The sequence below is a fragment of the Python bivittatus genome, unplaced genomic scaffold, assembly GCF_059951505.1.
Source record: "Python bivittatus isolate LINGU-HERP-01145 unplaced genomic scaffold, Pbiv_v1 ctg000030_np1212, whole genome shotgun sequence".
NCBI classification, from domain to species: Eukaryota; Metazoa; Chordata; class Lepidosauria; order Squamata; family Pythonidae; genus Python; species Python bivittatus.
In genome coordinates, this window is record NW_028277031.1 from 1,384,393 (window position 1) to 1,399,204 (window position 14,812).

At 43.9% G+C, this 14,812-nt stretch overlaps 1 protein-coding gene across 2 annotated transcripts in view; it reads right to left on the bottom strand.

Moving 5' to 3' along the window:
* Positions 1 to 14,812, bottom strand: part of PRKCB (protein kinase C beta) — a 189,151-nt gene that overhangs the window by 52,582 nt on the left and 121,757 nt on the right. For both annotated transcript variants that reach the window (XM_088152166.1, XM_088152161.1), the window contains exon 9: positions 12,266 to 12,412. In XM_088152166.1, coding sequence (XP_088008292.1) covers positions 12,266 to 12,412 — 147 coding nt within the window. The remainder of the gene's footprint in view (positions 1 to 12,265; positions 12,413 to 14,812) is intronic.

Here is a 14,812-nt window from a genome sequence, read left to right on the forward strand (position 1 = left end):
GAGCTAATCAGTTTTTTTTTAAAGTTGTGAGCCCCCCACCCACTCACACGCATACACACACACACACCTGTGACCTGACCCACAGCTCAAGAACCCCTGATCTGGAGAACTGGAACTATTAGTTTAACAAAGCAATTTCTCATTAAGTCTTCAACTTTCATTGCTATCCTTTGTGTTCCAGGACTAGCGTGAGATTTATCAAGGTCTATATTTCCTAGTTCTAGGCTTTCTTCCTATTTTCCTGGTGCTGGGCCAGAGGGAGAGAGCTAAGGACTCTCTACCTGGTCAGACTGTAGAAATGGTTCAGCTTAATTATCTTTCACTGGGCAAACTGGGAAGGAGTCTGCCATGAATCAGGGTGTTGCAGCAACACCAGGAGGCACCTATTTTTCTCCTTTGCACAGATGCAGTGGCTGTCCCTTCACTGACCCTTGCTGTGGAATCGGTGCCCTGCTTTCTAGGCATTTAGTTCATGTAGGCACAGGCTTTCTGAGACATATGAATGTTGCTCCTGCTTAGCTGGCCTGATTTAGTTCCTTTGGCCTGGAGGAGGTGATGCATGGAGAGCCCTTCCCCACACTGGCCAACCACGTGGAACTCATGCTGTGGCAGACAGGTGCAGTAATAATCTGTGTGGTCTTGCAAGCCCCTTAGAGATTATCTAAAGGTCCCTGTTTATCTTCTGCCCTTCAGAGGCCTTTGTCTCACAACCACCCTCTGAGAGTGCCTTCTCAGAAGGGTGGCTAAACTGAGATTTCCCAAGGAGGCCTGCAGCTGAGAAAGGCCAGGGATCAGATCCTTCACCTACCAATAAATCAAGACATGCTCACAGATGAGGTATGAGCAACCACAGCTCAGGCGAGGCCCCCGTGTACCCCTTCAGCAGCCCCTGAAGTACCCCTGAAATCAGGTGGCAATATGGCCAATTTTGGCAGGACACTTTTCACTTGCTTTTGAAATTTAGCAAAAGTTGGGAATGCAAACACAAGGCCTCCATGAGCAAAACCTCCATTTTCACTCTTAATTCCTCCCAAACAAGTGAAAAAAGGATGAACATTTTCAGCCCTTCCAGCAATGGCATTGGGAAGGCTCTATGGTCCAGCACTCTGTCCCACAACCAGGAAGCAGTTGCCTATTCCTCCTACAGCAGATATACCGACTGTCAGTCCCTGCCCTTTTGTGCTGTTAAATGAAGCACATGCAAGACCTGTTATACATTAAAGTAGCTATGTCTTTTCTGCAGCTTTTGTTGCAAAAAGCATGTGGCTACTTTAATCGTCTCTGCCCATCCTACAAGATCCAATAGGATTGCCAGGCTTTGGGTCCCGTCAACTAAACAGGGTCACCTGATGGGACCCAGAAGGCACAACTTCTCTGTCCCAGTGCCTGCCTGTGGAAAAGCTTCCCCCCAAGATTCAGCTGTCCCTACCCCTGTTGGGTCTAAGAAGGCCTTAAAGAGTTGATTCTTCCCTCAGGTACTGGGCACGATGACATATAAGTCCACTGCAACCATATGGTGTTTTGTTCCTGACATGCTGTACATTTTATCCTTTTATTATTGCTTTTAAGCTGTGACATTTCTAACCTTGTTAGATGCTCAGAGTCATTCATGAGCTGGCAGCCATATAAATTGAATAAGTAAATAATGAACAGCAGAGAGGTTCCGTGCTTGAATGCTTAATACTTCAAAACTACTGTTGAAGTGTGCATAGCCTTGTAAATTAATATTTTGTTTTTCTCTTTGCCCTAATTCCTTGACTTCAACCCTCCCTGCCTGGAAGATACCAACAGCTTCAAATACAGAGAGACAGATAGATGTGGTTGTTGTGAGTACAGACTGTCATGGATTTGGGGCTGGTCTGGATGACCTCTTGGGTTAATCTTGTGCCTAATATTTGACCTTGGTCAGTTGCTTGAGCCTACTGGGCCAGAACTCCGGACTGCCTTCACAAACTGGCCAAAGACCAGCCAGCCACTTCTAACAGCATAGAGAAGTATGACCAGGAACTGGAGAAGCAGGCAGGCTTTCTTCCCCTGCCTTCCTCCTTCTCTTGGGCTGGAAACAATGTCTTCAAGACTCAGGGGTGAAGACAATCATAGAAAAGGACAAGAGTTGGCTATGAAGGCATGTTGGACTCCTGGCCAAACCCTAGAAATGAGTGGGACTTTGGGACATGGCCTCGACTAAGCTCATCCCGCACACTGGTGAATAATCCCAAAGGCTGCAAAGCCTTCAGTGACCCAACCCAGGCTAGAACTATGTCCCCCAAACTGGTGCTCAGGAAACTGGAGTGACTGCAACGACTTTTTCTCTCCATGTCTAATAACAGCATTTTGAACTGGGGCTGGAGGGGAGGGGAAAGGGCTCAGGCAATGTTCCCTTCATCCACGTCTGCTCCTTTGCACCTGCCTGGGACAACGAGGAAGAAAATGCCACTGGCCATCCCAATAAATGAACCTGTCCTTTGGCTGGCAGGCCAGCTGGGATCAAGATGAATGAAGGTGCAATCCAGCTGCTGGGTGCAGAACAGAGGCTAGGCGACGTGTTGGGCAAGCAGAGGGTGGCACTCAGCTGCAGGGCAAGCCAGCCGATGGCTCTCCTCCCAGGTCTTCTCTGGCATTTTAAACCAGTTGCCATGGCCTACAGATTTATTATAATAAACCAGAATGGTAGAACTTCCTGCCAGGATCATTTTCCACTGTGAATCAAATCAAGGCAAAGGAAGCCTCTTGAAAAAGTGCCATCATCACCCTGCCAATTATTAAGACACATTGCTTCAATTTGCTAGGACAATTGCTTTGGAAGTAAACACTGCCAAGCCACCCCAGCTCATTCCATTAAAAATCGACAGGTTCTCTGAAAATGAATTATTCTGGCATGCAGAGAATCACCACCATGGAAGCCCTGGGGGTGCTCAGGATATAATCAGGTCCCCTCTCAGCTCTCCCCTTTGACCCTCCCGCCATGTGCAAGGCAGACAATCCAATCGGAGACCAGACCAAACCAGATCATTCTCAAAACCCCGTTCAGCTGCCTTCCACATCCAGGGCTGAGAAATGGGTAGCAAGAAATTTGTGCCACGTAAAGGTGGGAGAAAGAGATGCAGAGCCTAAAGCTTGGAGCTGACATACAACTACAGTATGGCTAAGACTCTTAGCATCCAATGGTAGCTGAGCGTCACCATTTAAGAGCTCCTTTTGTAGCTGCAATGAAAAGCCTTGTGCCTGAGCCTCATCCTTGACTTTTCCTCTCGTAGGCAGAGGCATGCATGGCCCTGTTCCCGAAGAGGACTGTGGCCTTGCGTGGCCTTTGGGGAGCTCTGATGCCAGGGGGGCTGAGCCAGCCTACTGGTGCTGGCTGTACCTGGGCAAGAACCAGCTTCCTCTGGGGCTGTCAATTCTCACATTGGCTCTGAGTGGGAAAGGGCTGCGCCAGTCACAGTAGCTGGCTGCATTTCCCTTGGATCCCGGTCCAAACAAACAAAGCTTGTGCTCAAGAATAAGAAAACTGTTGGGATTTTATCAATGTTAACTGTAACTGCGCCAAGCATGATCAGTTACTATGACTAAGTGAGGCATCCTGCATCCTATACCTGTGCATTTAATTCTTGTTTCCTAAATGAAGAACTTCACGTTTGTCAAATTTCATTCTTTTCTGTCACTTGTTTCAAGCTGTATTTCTGTCTCTGAGGGTTAGGGTTAGGGTCTGACACCCAATTTTGTATCGTCCTATGATGATTTTATATCATCCTGTTCTCAACCAGAGATGAAGAATGCTTTTAAAAACCATTGTCACGGATCTGCTCCTACATCAAGATTACAAACCAAAGAAAAACAATTCCATATATCAATGATGTGTTATCAGTTGGAAATGAGGCAAATAATATAAATCCTTATCCAACTGTGACCTAGCAAATCCTGAAAAATAAACTTACAGACTAGCCTCACACAACATGTGGAAAAACAACAAATTGGATACACCAGAAAACAATCTCTGGAGTGTAAAACACAAACATTAAAATTGATTATGCTTTAAAAACAAAAACCCGCTCCTAGAGATCAGGCACCAGTAACTAAACCATTCTCTGCTGCTCCCCCAGTGCTGCTTATTTCGCCCCAAGGGGGGCACACACCTCCTGAGACATGAGAAGCCAGGGACAGGCTCTAGGGCTTGCCTGACTGCCACTCACATCGGCAGGGCAGGGACGTCCATTGCCACCTGCAACCGAACACAAGGCTGTAATTTCCCAGCATGCAAAATTAAATGGGGAGAGACATGGGAGGGCTTGCTACAACTGTAAATGTTTGAATAGGCAAGCCTCGCGCAGAAAATTGTGTGGGGTCACACAGGCTGCAAGCCAAACCAAGAGCAGCTTGTCCCACCCAAAGACGTGGCTTGGCACCGGTAGGGAAATGACTCATCCTGAGAAGGCAGGATTGGGGCTGAGAGACGGTTGCTTCAAGCCTGGGCCAAGCCTCTGATCGCTACCCTCCTTCGGAGCAGAGCCTGCACGGCCCCTTCCTCAGCCCTGAGGCTGGAGCACAATGCGCCATTAGCAGCATTCGGGAAACAGCCGGCCAGCAGTCTGTTCCCCATACCTGGCTCTCTTCCCCTTCCTCTTCCCTCTTCTGCCCTCCCTTCCTCCCGTCGCTGCCTAACCCTAAAACAACTGGCCGGGATGCAGGCTGTCCTGGGTCTGAGCCGGAATAAGAAGAACCTGGAATGCCCCCGAGTCCCCTGGAGCAAAGCAAGACTGACACTCCAGGGTAAACATTTGGATGCAGCAGGGGAGGACAGTCCAGTCCAAACAGGCCCATTAGTTTCTTCCTTTTTTTAATATAATTTTTATTAAAGATTTTTTTAAAAAGGAAGACAAAAGCTGATGTAAGTTAATATAGAATAAGAAAAAGAAAAGAAAAAGAAAGAAATCAGAGAGAAAGCTAAAAGTGCAAGAAAGGAAAAAGAAGTAAAAGAAAAATAGAAAAGAAAGAAAAAAGATACAAAGAAGTAGCTTCCAATCTTCCTTACAGCAGTTAAAAGTACAATTATAAATTTGCCTCTTACTCTATGGTTACATCATGACACTCTTCTTTCTATAATCTATCCTGTCTAATCGTCAAAACCATAACTCCTAAGTTCACCTTTTTCTGTCCCACGCAAAAAATCTACAAGGGGTTTCCAGTCTGCAATAAATGTACTGTAGATATTGTTTTTTCTCTGATCAAAGAAGTCAATTGGCCATCTCAGCAAGTTCCATCATCTTCACCGACCATTCCTCCGTTGTGGGTAACGCTGAACCTTTCCATCTTTATACATACAATAATCTCACTGCAGTTATGGTGTACAAAAACGAAGTTCCATAACCTTTTTCCAGCTGTTTGTCCATCAATCCCAAAAGAAAAACCTCTAGTCTCAATTGTATATTAGTCTTTAAAACCCTCTGAATCAGTGTCTGTATTTGAATCCAGAATTTTCTAGCTTTTTTACATGTCCACCAAATAAGATAAAATGTCCCCTCTTGCTGTTCACATTTCCAGCATAAATTTGAAGTGCCTTTATACATTCTAGACAATTTCTCTGGTGACATATACCAACGGTACATCATTTTATAAAAATTCTCTAAGATTATGTAAACTTCAGTCCTTTCAGCCACATACAGTATGTTCCCATTGTTCCGTCTGTATATTATAACCACATTTTAGCCCACTTTATTATACATTCTTTCACTTGTTCTTCTGCTGTTTCAAAGTTCAGTAAAAGTTTATACATTTTATCAATTACATGTTCATCATTTGTACACAATTTTGTTTCAAACTCAGTCTTACAATGTTCAGAACCATAAATTCTTTTGTCTACTTTAAATCTTTCTAATAATTGTAAATAAGAGAACCATTGGCAACTATATCCTTCTGCCACCAGTTCTCCTCTTGATTTTATTTTGCATTCCCCTTGACAAAATTCTAGTATCTCGCGATAAATTAGCCATTTGTGTTTGCCTATTATTATTTTATGGTCTATAAAATGCTTCTTGCGCTGAGATCCACAAAGGTGTTTCCGGGCACAACCTGAGTTTATGTCTATTCCATATTCTCAGTATGGCACGTCTAACATAATAATTTTTAAAATCCACATTAACCTTGACTTTATTGTACCACAAATACCCACGCCACCCAAATCTTAGGTAATGATCTTCTAACTCCAAAGGCTTCTATTTCTCAGCAACACCCACTCTTTCATCCAAACCAGACAGCAAGCTGCAAAATACAATTTCAAATCAAGTGAACCCAATCCTCCTCTTTCCTTTGCATCTTGTAACACCTTATATTTAACTCTTGTTTTTTTCCCCCAGTACACGAATTTAGAGATATCCTTTTTTTGTTGTTTAGTCGTTTAGTCGTGTCCGACTCTTCGTGACCCCATGAACCATATTGTGCCAGGCCTTCCTATCCTTCACTGCTTCCCTGAGTTTGCTCAGTTTCATGCTCATTGCTTCAGTGATGCTATCTAACCATCTCATCCTCTGCCGTCCCCTTCTCCTTTTGCCTTCAATCTTTCCCAGCATCAGGGTCTTTTCCAAACAGTCCTCTCTTCGCATTAGGTGACCAAAGTATCTGAGCTTGAGCTTCATTATCAGTCCTTCCAATGAGCAATCAGGGTTGATTTCCTTTAAGATTGACTGGTTTGACCTCCTAGCAGTCCAGGGAACTCTTAAGAGTCTTCTCCAGCACCACAGTTCAAAGGCATCAATTCTTTGGCGCTCAGCCTTCTTTATGGTCCAGCTCTCACAGCCATACCTTACTACTGGAAAAACCATAGCTTTGACTATGCGGATCTTTGTCGGCAAGGTGACGTCTCTGCTTTTTAATATGCTATCTAGGCTTGCCATAGCTTTCCTCCCAAGGAGCAAGTGTCTTTTAATTTCATGGCTGCAGTCTCCGTCTGCGGTGATCTTGGAGCCCAAATAAATGAAGTCTGTTACTGCTTCCATTTCTACCCCTTCTATTTGCCAGGAATTGATGGGTCCAGATGCCATGATCTTAGTTTTTTTAATGTTGAGTTTCAAGCCAGCTTTTGCACTCTCCTCTTTCACCCTCATCAAGAGGCTCTTTAGTTCTTCTTCACTTTCTGCCATTAGGGTGGTATCGTTCGCATATCTGAGGTTGTTGATGATTCTCCCTGCAATCTTAATTCCGGCTTGTGATTCTTCCAGCCTGGCATTTCTCATGATGTACTCTGCATATAGGTTAAATAAGCAGGGTGACAGTATACAGCCTTGTCGTACACCTTTCCCTATTTTGAACCAATCGGTTGTTCCATGACCGGTTCTGACTGTTGCTTCTTGGCCCGCATACAGATTTCTCAGGAGACAGGTAAGGTGGTCTGGTATTCCCATCTCTTTAAGAATTTGCCACAGTTTGTTGTGATCCACACAATCAAAGGCTTTTGCATAGTCAATGAAGCAGAAGTAGATATTTTTCTGGAACTCTCGTGCTTTCTCCATGATCCAGCGAATGTTGGCAATTTGATCTCTAGTTCCTCTGCCTCTTCGAAACCCAGCTTGTACATCCGGTAGTTCTCGGTTCATGTATTGCTGAAGCCTAGCTTGTAGGATTTTGAGCATAACCTTGCTAGCATGTGAAATGAGTGCAATTGTGCGATAGTTTGAGCATTCTTTGGTGTTGCCCTTCTTTGGAATTGGAACGTAAACTGACCTTTTCCAATCCCGTGGCCACTGTTGCGTTTTCCAAACTTGCTGGCATATTGAGTGCAGCACTTTAACACCATCATCTTTTAGTATTTTAAATAACTCAGCTGGAATACTGTCATCTCCACTAGCTTTGTTGTTAGCAATGCTTCCTAAGGCCCACTTGACTTCACTCTCTAGGATGTCTGGCTCAAGGTCAGTGATCACACCAGCGTGGACATCAGGGACATTAAGATCTTTCTTGTATAGTTCTTCTGTGTATTCTTGCCACCTCTTCTTAATCTCTTCTGCTTCTGTTAGGTCCCTGCCTTTTTTGTCCTTTATCATGCCCATCTTTGCACTAAACGTTCCTTTCATATCTCCAATTTTCTTGTAGAGATCTCTAGTCTTCCCCATTCTATTGTTTTCCTCGATTTCTTTGCATTGTTCATTTAAGAAGGCCTTCTTATCTCTCCTGGCTATTCTCTGGAAATCTGCATTCAGTTGCTTATATCTTTCCCTTTCACCCTTGCTTTTCGCATTCCGTCTTTCCACAGCTATTTGTAAAGCCTCATCAGACAGCCATTTTGCTTTCTTGCATTTCTTTTTCTTTGGGATGGTTTTAGTTGCTGCCTCCTGTACAATGTTACGGACCTCCGTCCATAGTTCTTCAGGCACTCTGTCTACCAAATCTAATCCTCTAAATCTATTCATCACCTTCACTGTGTACTCACAAGGAATATGATCTAAGTCATACCTGAGTGGTCTAGTGGTTTTCCCTACATTCTTCAATTTAAGCCTAAATTTTGCAGTAAGAAGCTCATGATCTGAGCCACAGTCAGCTCCTGGTCTTGTTTTTGCTGTCTGTATAGAGCTTCTCCATCTTTGGCTGCAAAGTATATAATCAATCTGGTTTCGGTATTGACCATCTGGTGATGTTCATGTGTAGAGTCGTCTCTTGTGTTGTTGGAAAAGAGTGTTTGCTATGACTAGCTTGTTCTCTTGACAGAACTCTATTAGCCTTTGCCCTGCTTCATTTTGTACTCCAAGGCCAAACTTGCCTGTTATTCCGATTACTCCTTGACTTCCTACTTTAGCATTCCAATCCCCTATGGTGAAAAGGACATCTTTTTTTGGTGCTAGTTCTAGAAGGTGTTGTAGGTCTTCATAGAAGCGGTCAACTTCAGCTTCTTCAGCATCAGTGGTTGGGGCATAGACTTGGATGACTGTGATATTGAATGGTTTGCCTTGGATACGCACTGAGATCATTCTGTCGTTTTTGAGGTTGTACCCCATTACTGCCTTTCCCACTCTCTTATTCACTATGAGTGCAACTCCATTTCTTCTAAGGGTTTCTTGCCCACAGTAGTAGATATAATGGTCACCTGAATTAAATTCACCCATTCCCGTCCATTTCAGTTCGCTGATTCCCAAGATATCGACGTTCAATCTTGTCATCTCATGTTTGACCACATCCAGCTTGCCTTGGTTCATAGATCTTACATTCCAGGTACCTATACAATATTGTTCTTTACAGCATCGGACCTTCTTTTCGCTTCCAGATACATCCACAGCTGAACGTCCTTTCGGCTTTGGCCCAGCCGCTTCACTCTTTCTGGAGCTACTTGGAATTGCCCTCCGCTCTTCCCCAGTAGCATATTGGACACCTTCCGACCTGAGGGGCTCATCTTCCGGCGTCACATCTTTTAGCCTTTTGACATTGTCCATGGGGTTTTCTTGGCAAGGATCCTGGAGTGGGTTGCCATTTCCTTCTCCAGTGGACCACATTTTGTCAGAACTCTCTGTCATGACCTGTCCGTCTTGGGTGGCCCTGCACGGTATAGCTCATGGCTTCACTGAGTTACACAAGCCCCTTCGCCACGACAAGGCAGTGATCCATGAAGGGGAGATATCCTTTTGCCACTGTTTAAATGGTGCATCAGTTGTCAAAACAGGTATTGCCTGAAACAAAAACATTATTCTAGGCAAGACATTCATTTTTATCACAGAAATTCTCCCCATCAGTTAAAGCTGTAATTTCTCCCATCTTAATATATCTTTTTTAACTTTATTCCATATCTTCACATAGTTATTTTGAAATAACATACAATTCATACTTGTAATAGTGATACACAGATATTTTACCTTCTTCTCAATCTTAAAACCTGTTTTATTAATCAATTCTGTGTGATCTTCTATTTTTACATTTTTTGTCAACATCTTCGTCTTCTGTTCGTTAATCCTGAAACCTGCTAATGCACCAAGCAGGCGCATTGTTTTCTAATGCTCAGTGCCCAGAAAAGGGCTCCTCCTCCTCATCAGCTGGGAAAAGGCGGTACTGCAAACCCCTGCCTTTTAACCTTGCAAAAACCTCTGGCAAAATTTGGCATTAGGTGTGCATTGCATGGCAGAGCCTGGTGCTGACACCATCTCCTTGCAGACAGCCACGGGACTTCTGCTGCCAGTTGGGAAGAACAAGTTGCTCTCAGTACAAGAAGCACTTTACAGAAAAGAAACAGCGGACAAAGAGAAATGGTTAATATACCAAGGTTTGTTGGTACAGGAGTATGGAGAACTTAAGGTGAAGTCAAGAGAACAATTGACTGCAGAGAGATTTAATTTTCTATGGTTTTCATCTGCACAATTAAGAGAAAGATTTAATATAGATGAAAAGGTAATAGGAACTGGACAACATGAGACTGAATTCGAGATTGGACTATGTACAAATTATGAGCACATGATTGATAAAACGTATAAACTTTTGCTGAGATTTTTAACGAAAAAAGAACAAGTTAAAGAGTATATTATAAAATAGGCCAAGAATTTTGGTTATAATATAGAGATGGATCAATGGGAGAGAATGTGGTTAAAAGAATTGAAATTCACACTGTGTTATAATTTAAGAGAGAATTTTTATAAAATGATGTACCATTGGTATATGATTCCAGACAAATTATTTAGAATGTATAAAGGTACCTCTAGTCAATGCTGGAAATGTGAAAAACATGAAAGGATGTTTTCCCGTGCATGCTAGATTTGTGAAAAAGCAAAAAAATATTGGATGCAAATACATATGATGATACAAAGAATTTTAAAGATTAATATTCAGATGAACCAGAATTGTTTTTTTATTGGGACTTATGGATAACCAATTAGGAAAAAAACCTCATGGAACATCGGTTTTGTATATAGTAAATGCAGCAAGACTATTATCTGCACAACACTAGAGAAATACTGAAATACCCACAGTGGAGGAATGGATTGTGAAGGTGGCAGAATTTGCAGAAATGGCCAAATTGAATTGTTTGATCAGGGATAAAACAATAAGTACTTTTATAAAATACTGGAAACCTTTTACTGACTTTTTGGTGAAAATGGAAAAAAATGAAATAGTGATTTCTGGATTTGCTGATTAAAAAGGGTTGAATATAGGATAGAAGGGAACTATAGGTAGTCCTCGCTTAACAACCGCCCAATTAACAACCAATTTTCTGGTCCCTATTGTGGTCGTTAAGCGAGTAATCTTAAAGTGGGAGGAGGGATAATAAGTTTGAAACTGCTGTAAAGAAGACCGGAAGTCACTTCTTTAATTATCTTTTTTCTTTTTCTATCTTCCTAAGTATTTTTCGCACTTTATCTTTTATCTTTCAACTTTTTCTTAACTTTTCTTTATATATTTTCATGTTTATCTTTTACTTCTGTACAAATTTCTAATAAAATAAATGTATGTATGTATGTAAAAAAGAAAAACCAAGTTGCCAGCAGGAAGCTCTATGCAACATGAACTGTCCGTTGTGTAGGGCTGCACAGGACTTTGCCTCCCTCCTGCCCTGCCCAGTCTCCCCAGACCATCAGCTACTATTGGGACAGGGCACTGCCTTCCAAAGGACCTTTGCTCTGCTCAGTAAAGACCATGATTACATTCTTCTGACCACCTCTCCCTCTCTGAGGAAGCAAGGCAGGCTGAATACCTAACCATGAGCAAGGGGTACTTGCCTTTGCTGCCCTTCACTTGCTTTTCAATAAGCAGAGGAACCTTCACAGGCACAGACCAAATGTTTCCATCTTCAGCATTTCTACTGGATGGACTGCAGATATTTGGCCACTGAGATGGAAGAGCCACTGCTGTTGCATACTTTTTGGCCTTCTGCTGAGGCCTATTCAGCTTTTGTTCATATATCTCACTGGAAGCTCCCAAATACTGAGCCAAGCCAGTTTCCACCCAAGCTGCCCTTTATGGGCAATCTCAAAACTTAGGCCTGCTGATGCCCAGCTGGCCAACAGAGCCCAAACTGTGAAGTGCCAGCTAGAACATTCTTCCTATATTGAGAGCCAAGCTGGTGCACACAATCTTACAATCTTTTCCAACTAGCCCAGTTGGAAAAATACCTTTCCAAAAACAACTGAGTTCATTCACTACACCACAATATGGTTTCCTTTGTTTTGGCTTAGTGCGTTGATCTCCCCCATGTTGTGCGTATTCAGTAAACCATATTCAAGCAAACTATGGCTTAGCAGAATGCTTGAACCCAGCCAACAATGAAGGAGAATGTGAATGGCCCCCTTCTGACAGCACACACCTTTCCGAAGCTGCCTTTGCCCAACACCATCAGGAAGTTGAAGTCAGACAGTTTCATGCGATCACGGTTCCCGTTGTTGTCAAATTTGGAGATGGTGTTTGGTGTCTTCTCTTCTACAACCTTTGAACCCGGACCGATCCTGGCTCTCTAGAAAAGGAAAAGGCCTTTTTTTAAAAAAGGGGGGAGGTAATGAAAGCAGAAGAGAATAAGCAAAGCAAGACATACAGTATATTCCAATGTGCAACAGTGATGGTAGGAACACCTTGAGATTCTGGGTTGGTTATTATTTCTTTTAAATCTCTAAATCTTCATGAACACACAATAAATAACTATTTCTCTAATTCTACTATTTGGTTCACTGTAAAAAAAAAAACAGCATGGTGGAAACCCTTCTTATCATCTGAGTTTCCTTGGGAAAAGAGAAAAGCAGGCGAACAGGAGAAACTCTGCCAGTGCTAGTGCTTTTCTTGCTGTTACATCAGGTCTCCCTCTCTCTTGCTTTCTTTCCCACTCACCTGTACCCCATACTTCTCCGAAAGAGTTGCTTACAGGCTCCTAACATCTTTTTTAAATTCCAGGAAGGGATGCAAGGGAATTGCAGGGTGCAGGGAGAAGGAGCCATGCCAGCCCAGGGTCTTCCTGGGCAAGACTGTGGCCCTGAGGAACTGCAGCCCCTCTGGTTCCCTGATGGATCTGGAGGCTGACGTGTCCTTGGAGCCAGGAGACAAAGCACCTACCCAAATTCCTGCTCTCCCTAAGAGGGATTCCTCCATCCCCACAGCTGCATCCGATGATCTCTCACTCACTGGACAGAAAGAGAACCACATACTGGAAGTGACAGGACACACTTCTTAAGCCCTGATGTCGAGTCCTGGGGGCGGGGGCAGAATAGTGATCCTTGGGACCCCGGGGGGAGGGGCTTTGCCTCTTGCTGCTGCTTCAACTCTCAACTCCCAATGGGGGACTTAATCCTAGAATCACAGGGCTGGAAGGGACCCTGCAGGTCTTCTAGTCCAACCCCTGCCTGCGGCAGGAGTCCTCATACCATCTTGTGCCACTTGGGAGTCTCCTCGCCACTCTTGCAAGTGTTCTTCCTACAGGAACTGATGAGTGTAGAGAAGCCAAAAAGCCCAGGGAAAAGCGAGCAGGCCATGGCTAATATGAATCAGGCCAAATTGGTCACAACTTAAAAAATAGAGATGCCAGGAGGACAGATCAATATAGAGGTGCCTGGAGCCAGAGAGCCTGCGAAGAAGTGTCCCTCACCCATCTTGGACCCTTGTGAAGGCTCTCTGGGTGCTATTTTTTCCCCTGGAAATGGATTGCTTCTTTTCAATGCACCTGCATCTTGATGATAGTTAAGGCTAACTTTCTGTATTTTCCTGAATCAATCCTTAGCACTTGAAAACCTTTTACAGGTAGTCCTCGCTTAATGTTTAGCGACGTTTGAAGTTACGATGGTGCTAAAAAGTGACTTACGAGTGGTGCCCCAAGTTATGACTGTTGCAGCACCCCCGCAGTCACATGATCGCGATCCAGGTGCTTGGCAACCAGCTTGCAGTTATGACTGTTGCAGCATCCCGGGGTCACATGATCGCCATTTGCAACCTTCCCAGCCAGCTTCCAGCAAGCAAAATCAATGGGGAACTGCCTGACTCACTTAACAACCATGTGGTTCACTTAACAACCACATGATTCACTTAATGGCCACGGTGATTCACTTAATGACCGCCGCAAAAAGGTTGTAAAATTGGGTCTGGTCACGTGATGGTTCGCTTAATGACCACATCACTTAGCAACCTAAATTCTGGTCCCAATTGTGGTCGTTAAGCAAGGACTACCAGTATACTTGATTCGCTTCTATCCTAGCAAAAAGTGCTGTTTCTGCATCTCTCACTGAAAATAGTTTGGAAGAAAATACAATAAGCACTGCCTATTCCAACTGGAATCCAATTCTGATCTGAATAACGGCAATAACTCAGTGAATGTGTTTGCAAAAGGGACAGACGGGGCTTCCTCACTCTTTCCACCGCTCCCAATAGCTGCTGAGCATTCAAGAGCTTTCTAAAGGGATGGCAGCACTGCTCTTCTCCCACTGAGCTGGGGGCGGGGTGCATAACTTATTGGGACACAATTTGTTAAACACACAGACGCAGACGGATAGCAATCTCATAATTTATTCATTTTAATTTCTGAAAAACACGTGGCATTGGAGGCGCCTACCCGGGGCTCAGCCTAGCATGAAATTCCATTAAGCTGAGTCAGTTGGGAAGCTCCTCCAGGCTCAAACTAGGAGCGTCGGAGACAACTGCAGACGCTCAGAAGCTCTGCTGTGCTACCCTTGGCGAGGGGCTTGCATTCCTCCTCTAGAAATCCCCTCTCTCCTCCAGGACAGCAAGGCCCTTTGATTAATCCTGGTCATTGTGGAACACCTCTGCTGACAGCATCCCTCTCGGGCCATTCCTCTTTTGCTGATGGCCAGTCTTGTGCTACAACATTTTCCAGGTTGAATACGGCTCTGGCCACATGTCCAGATTCGCCAGGCAC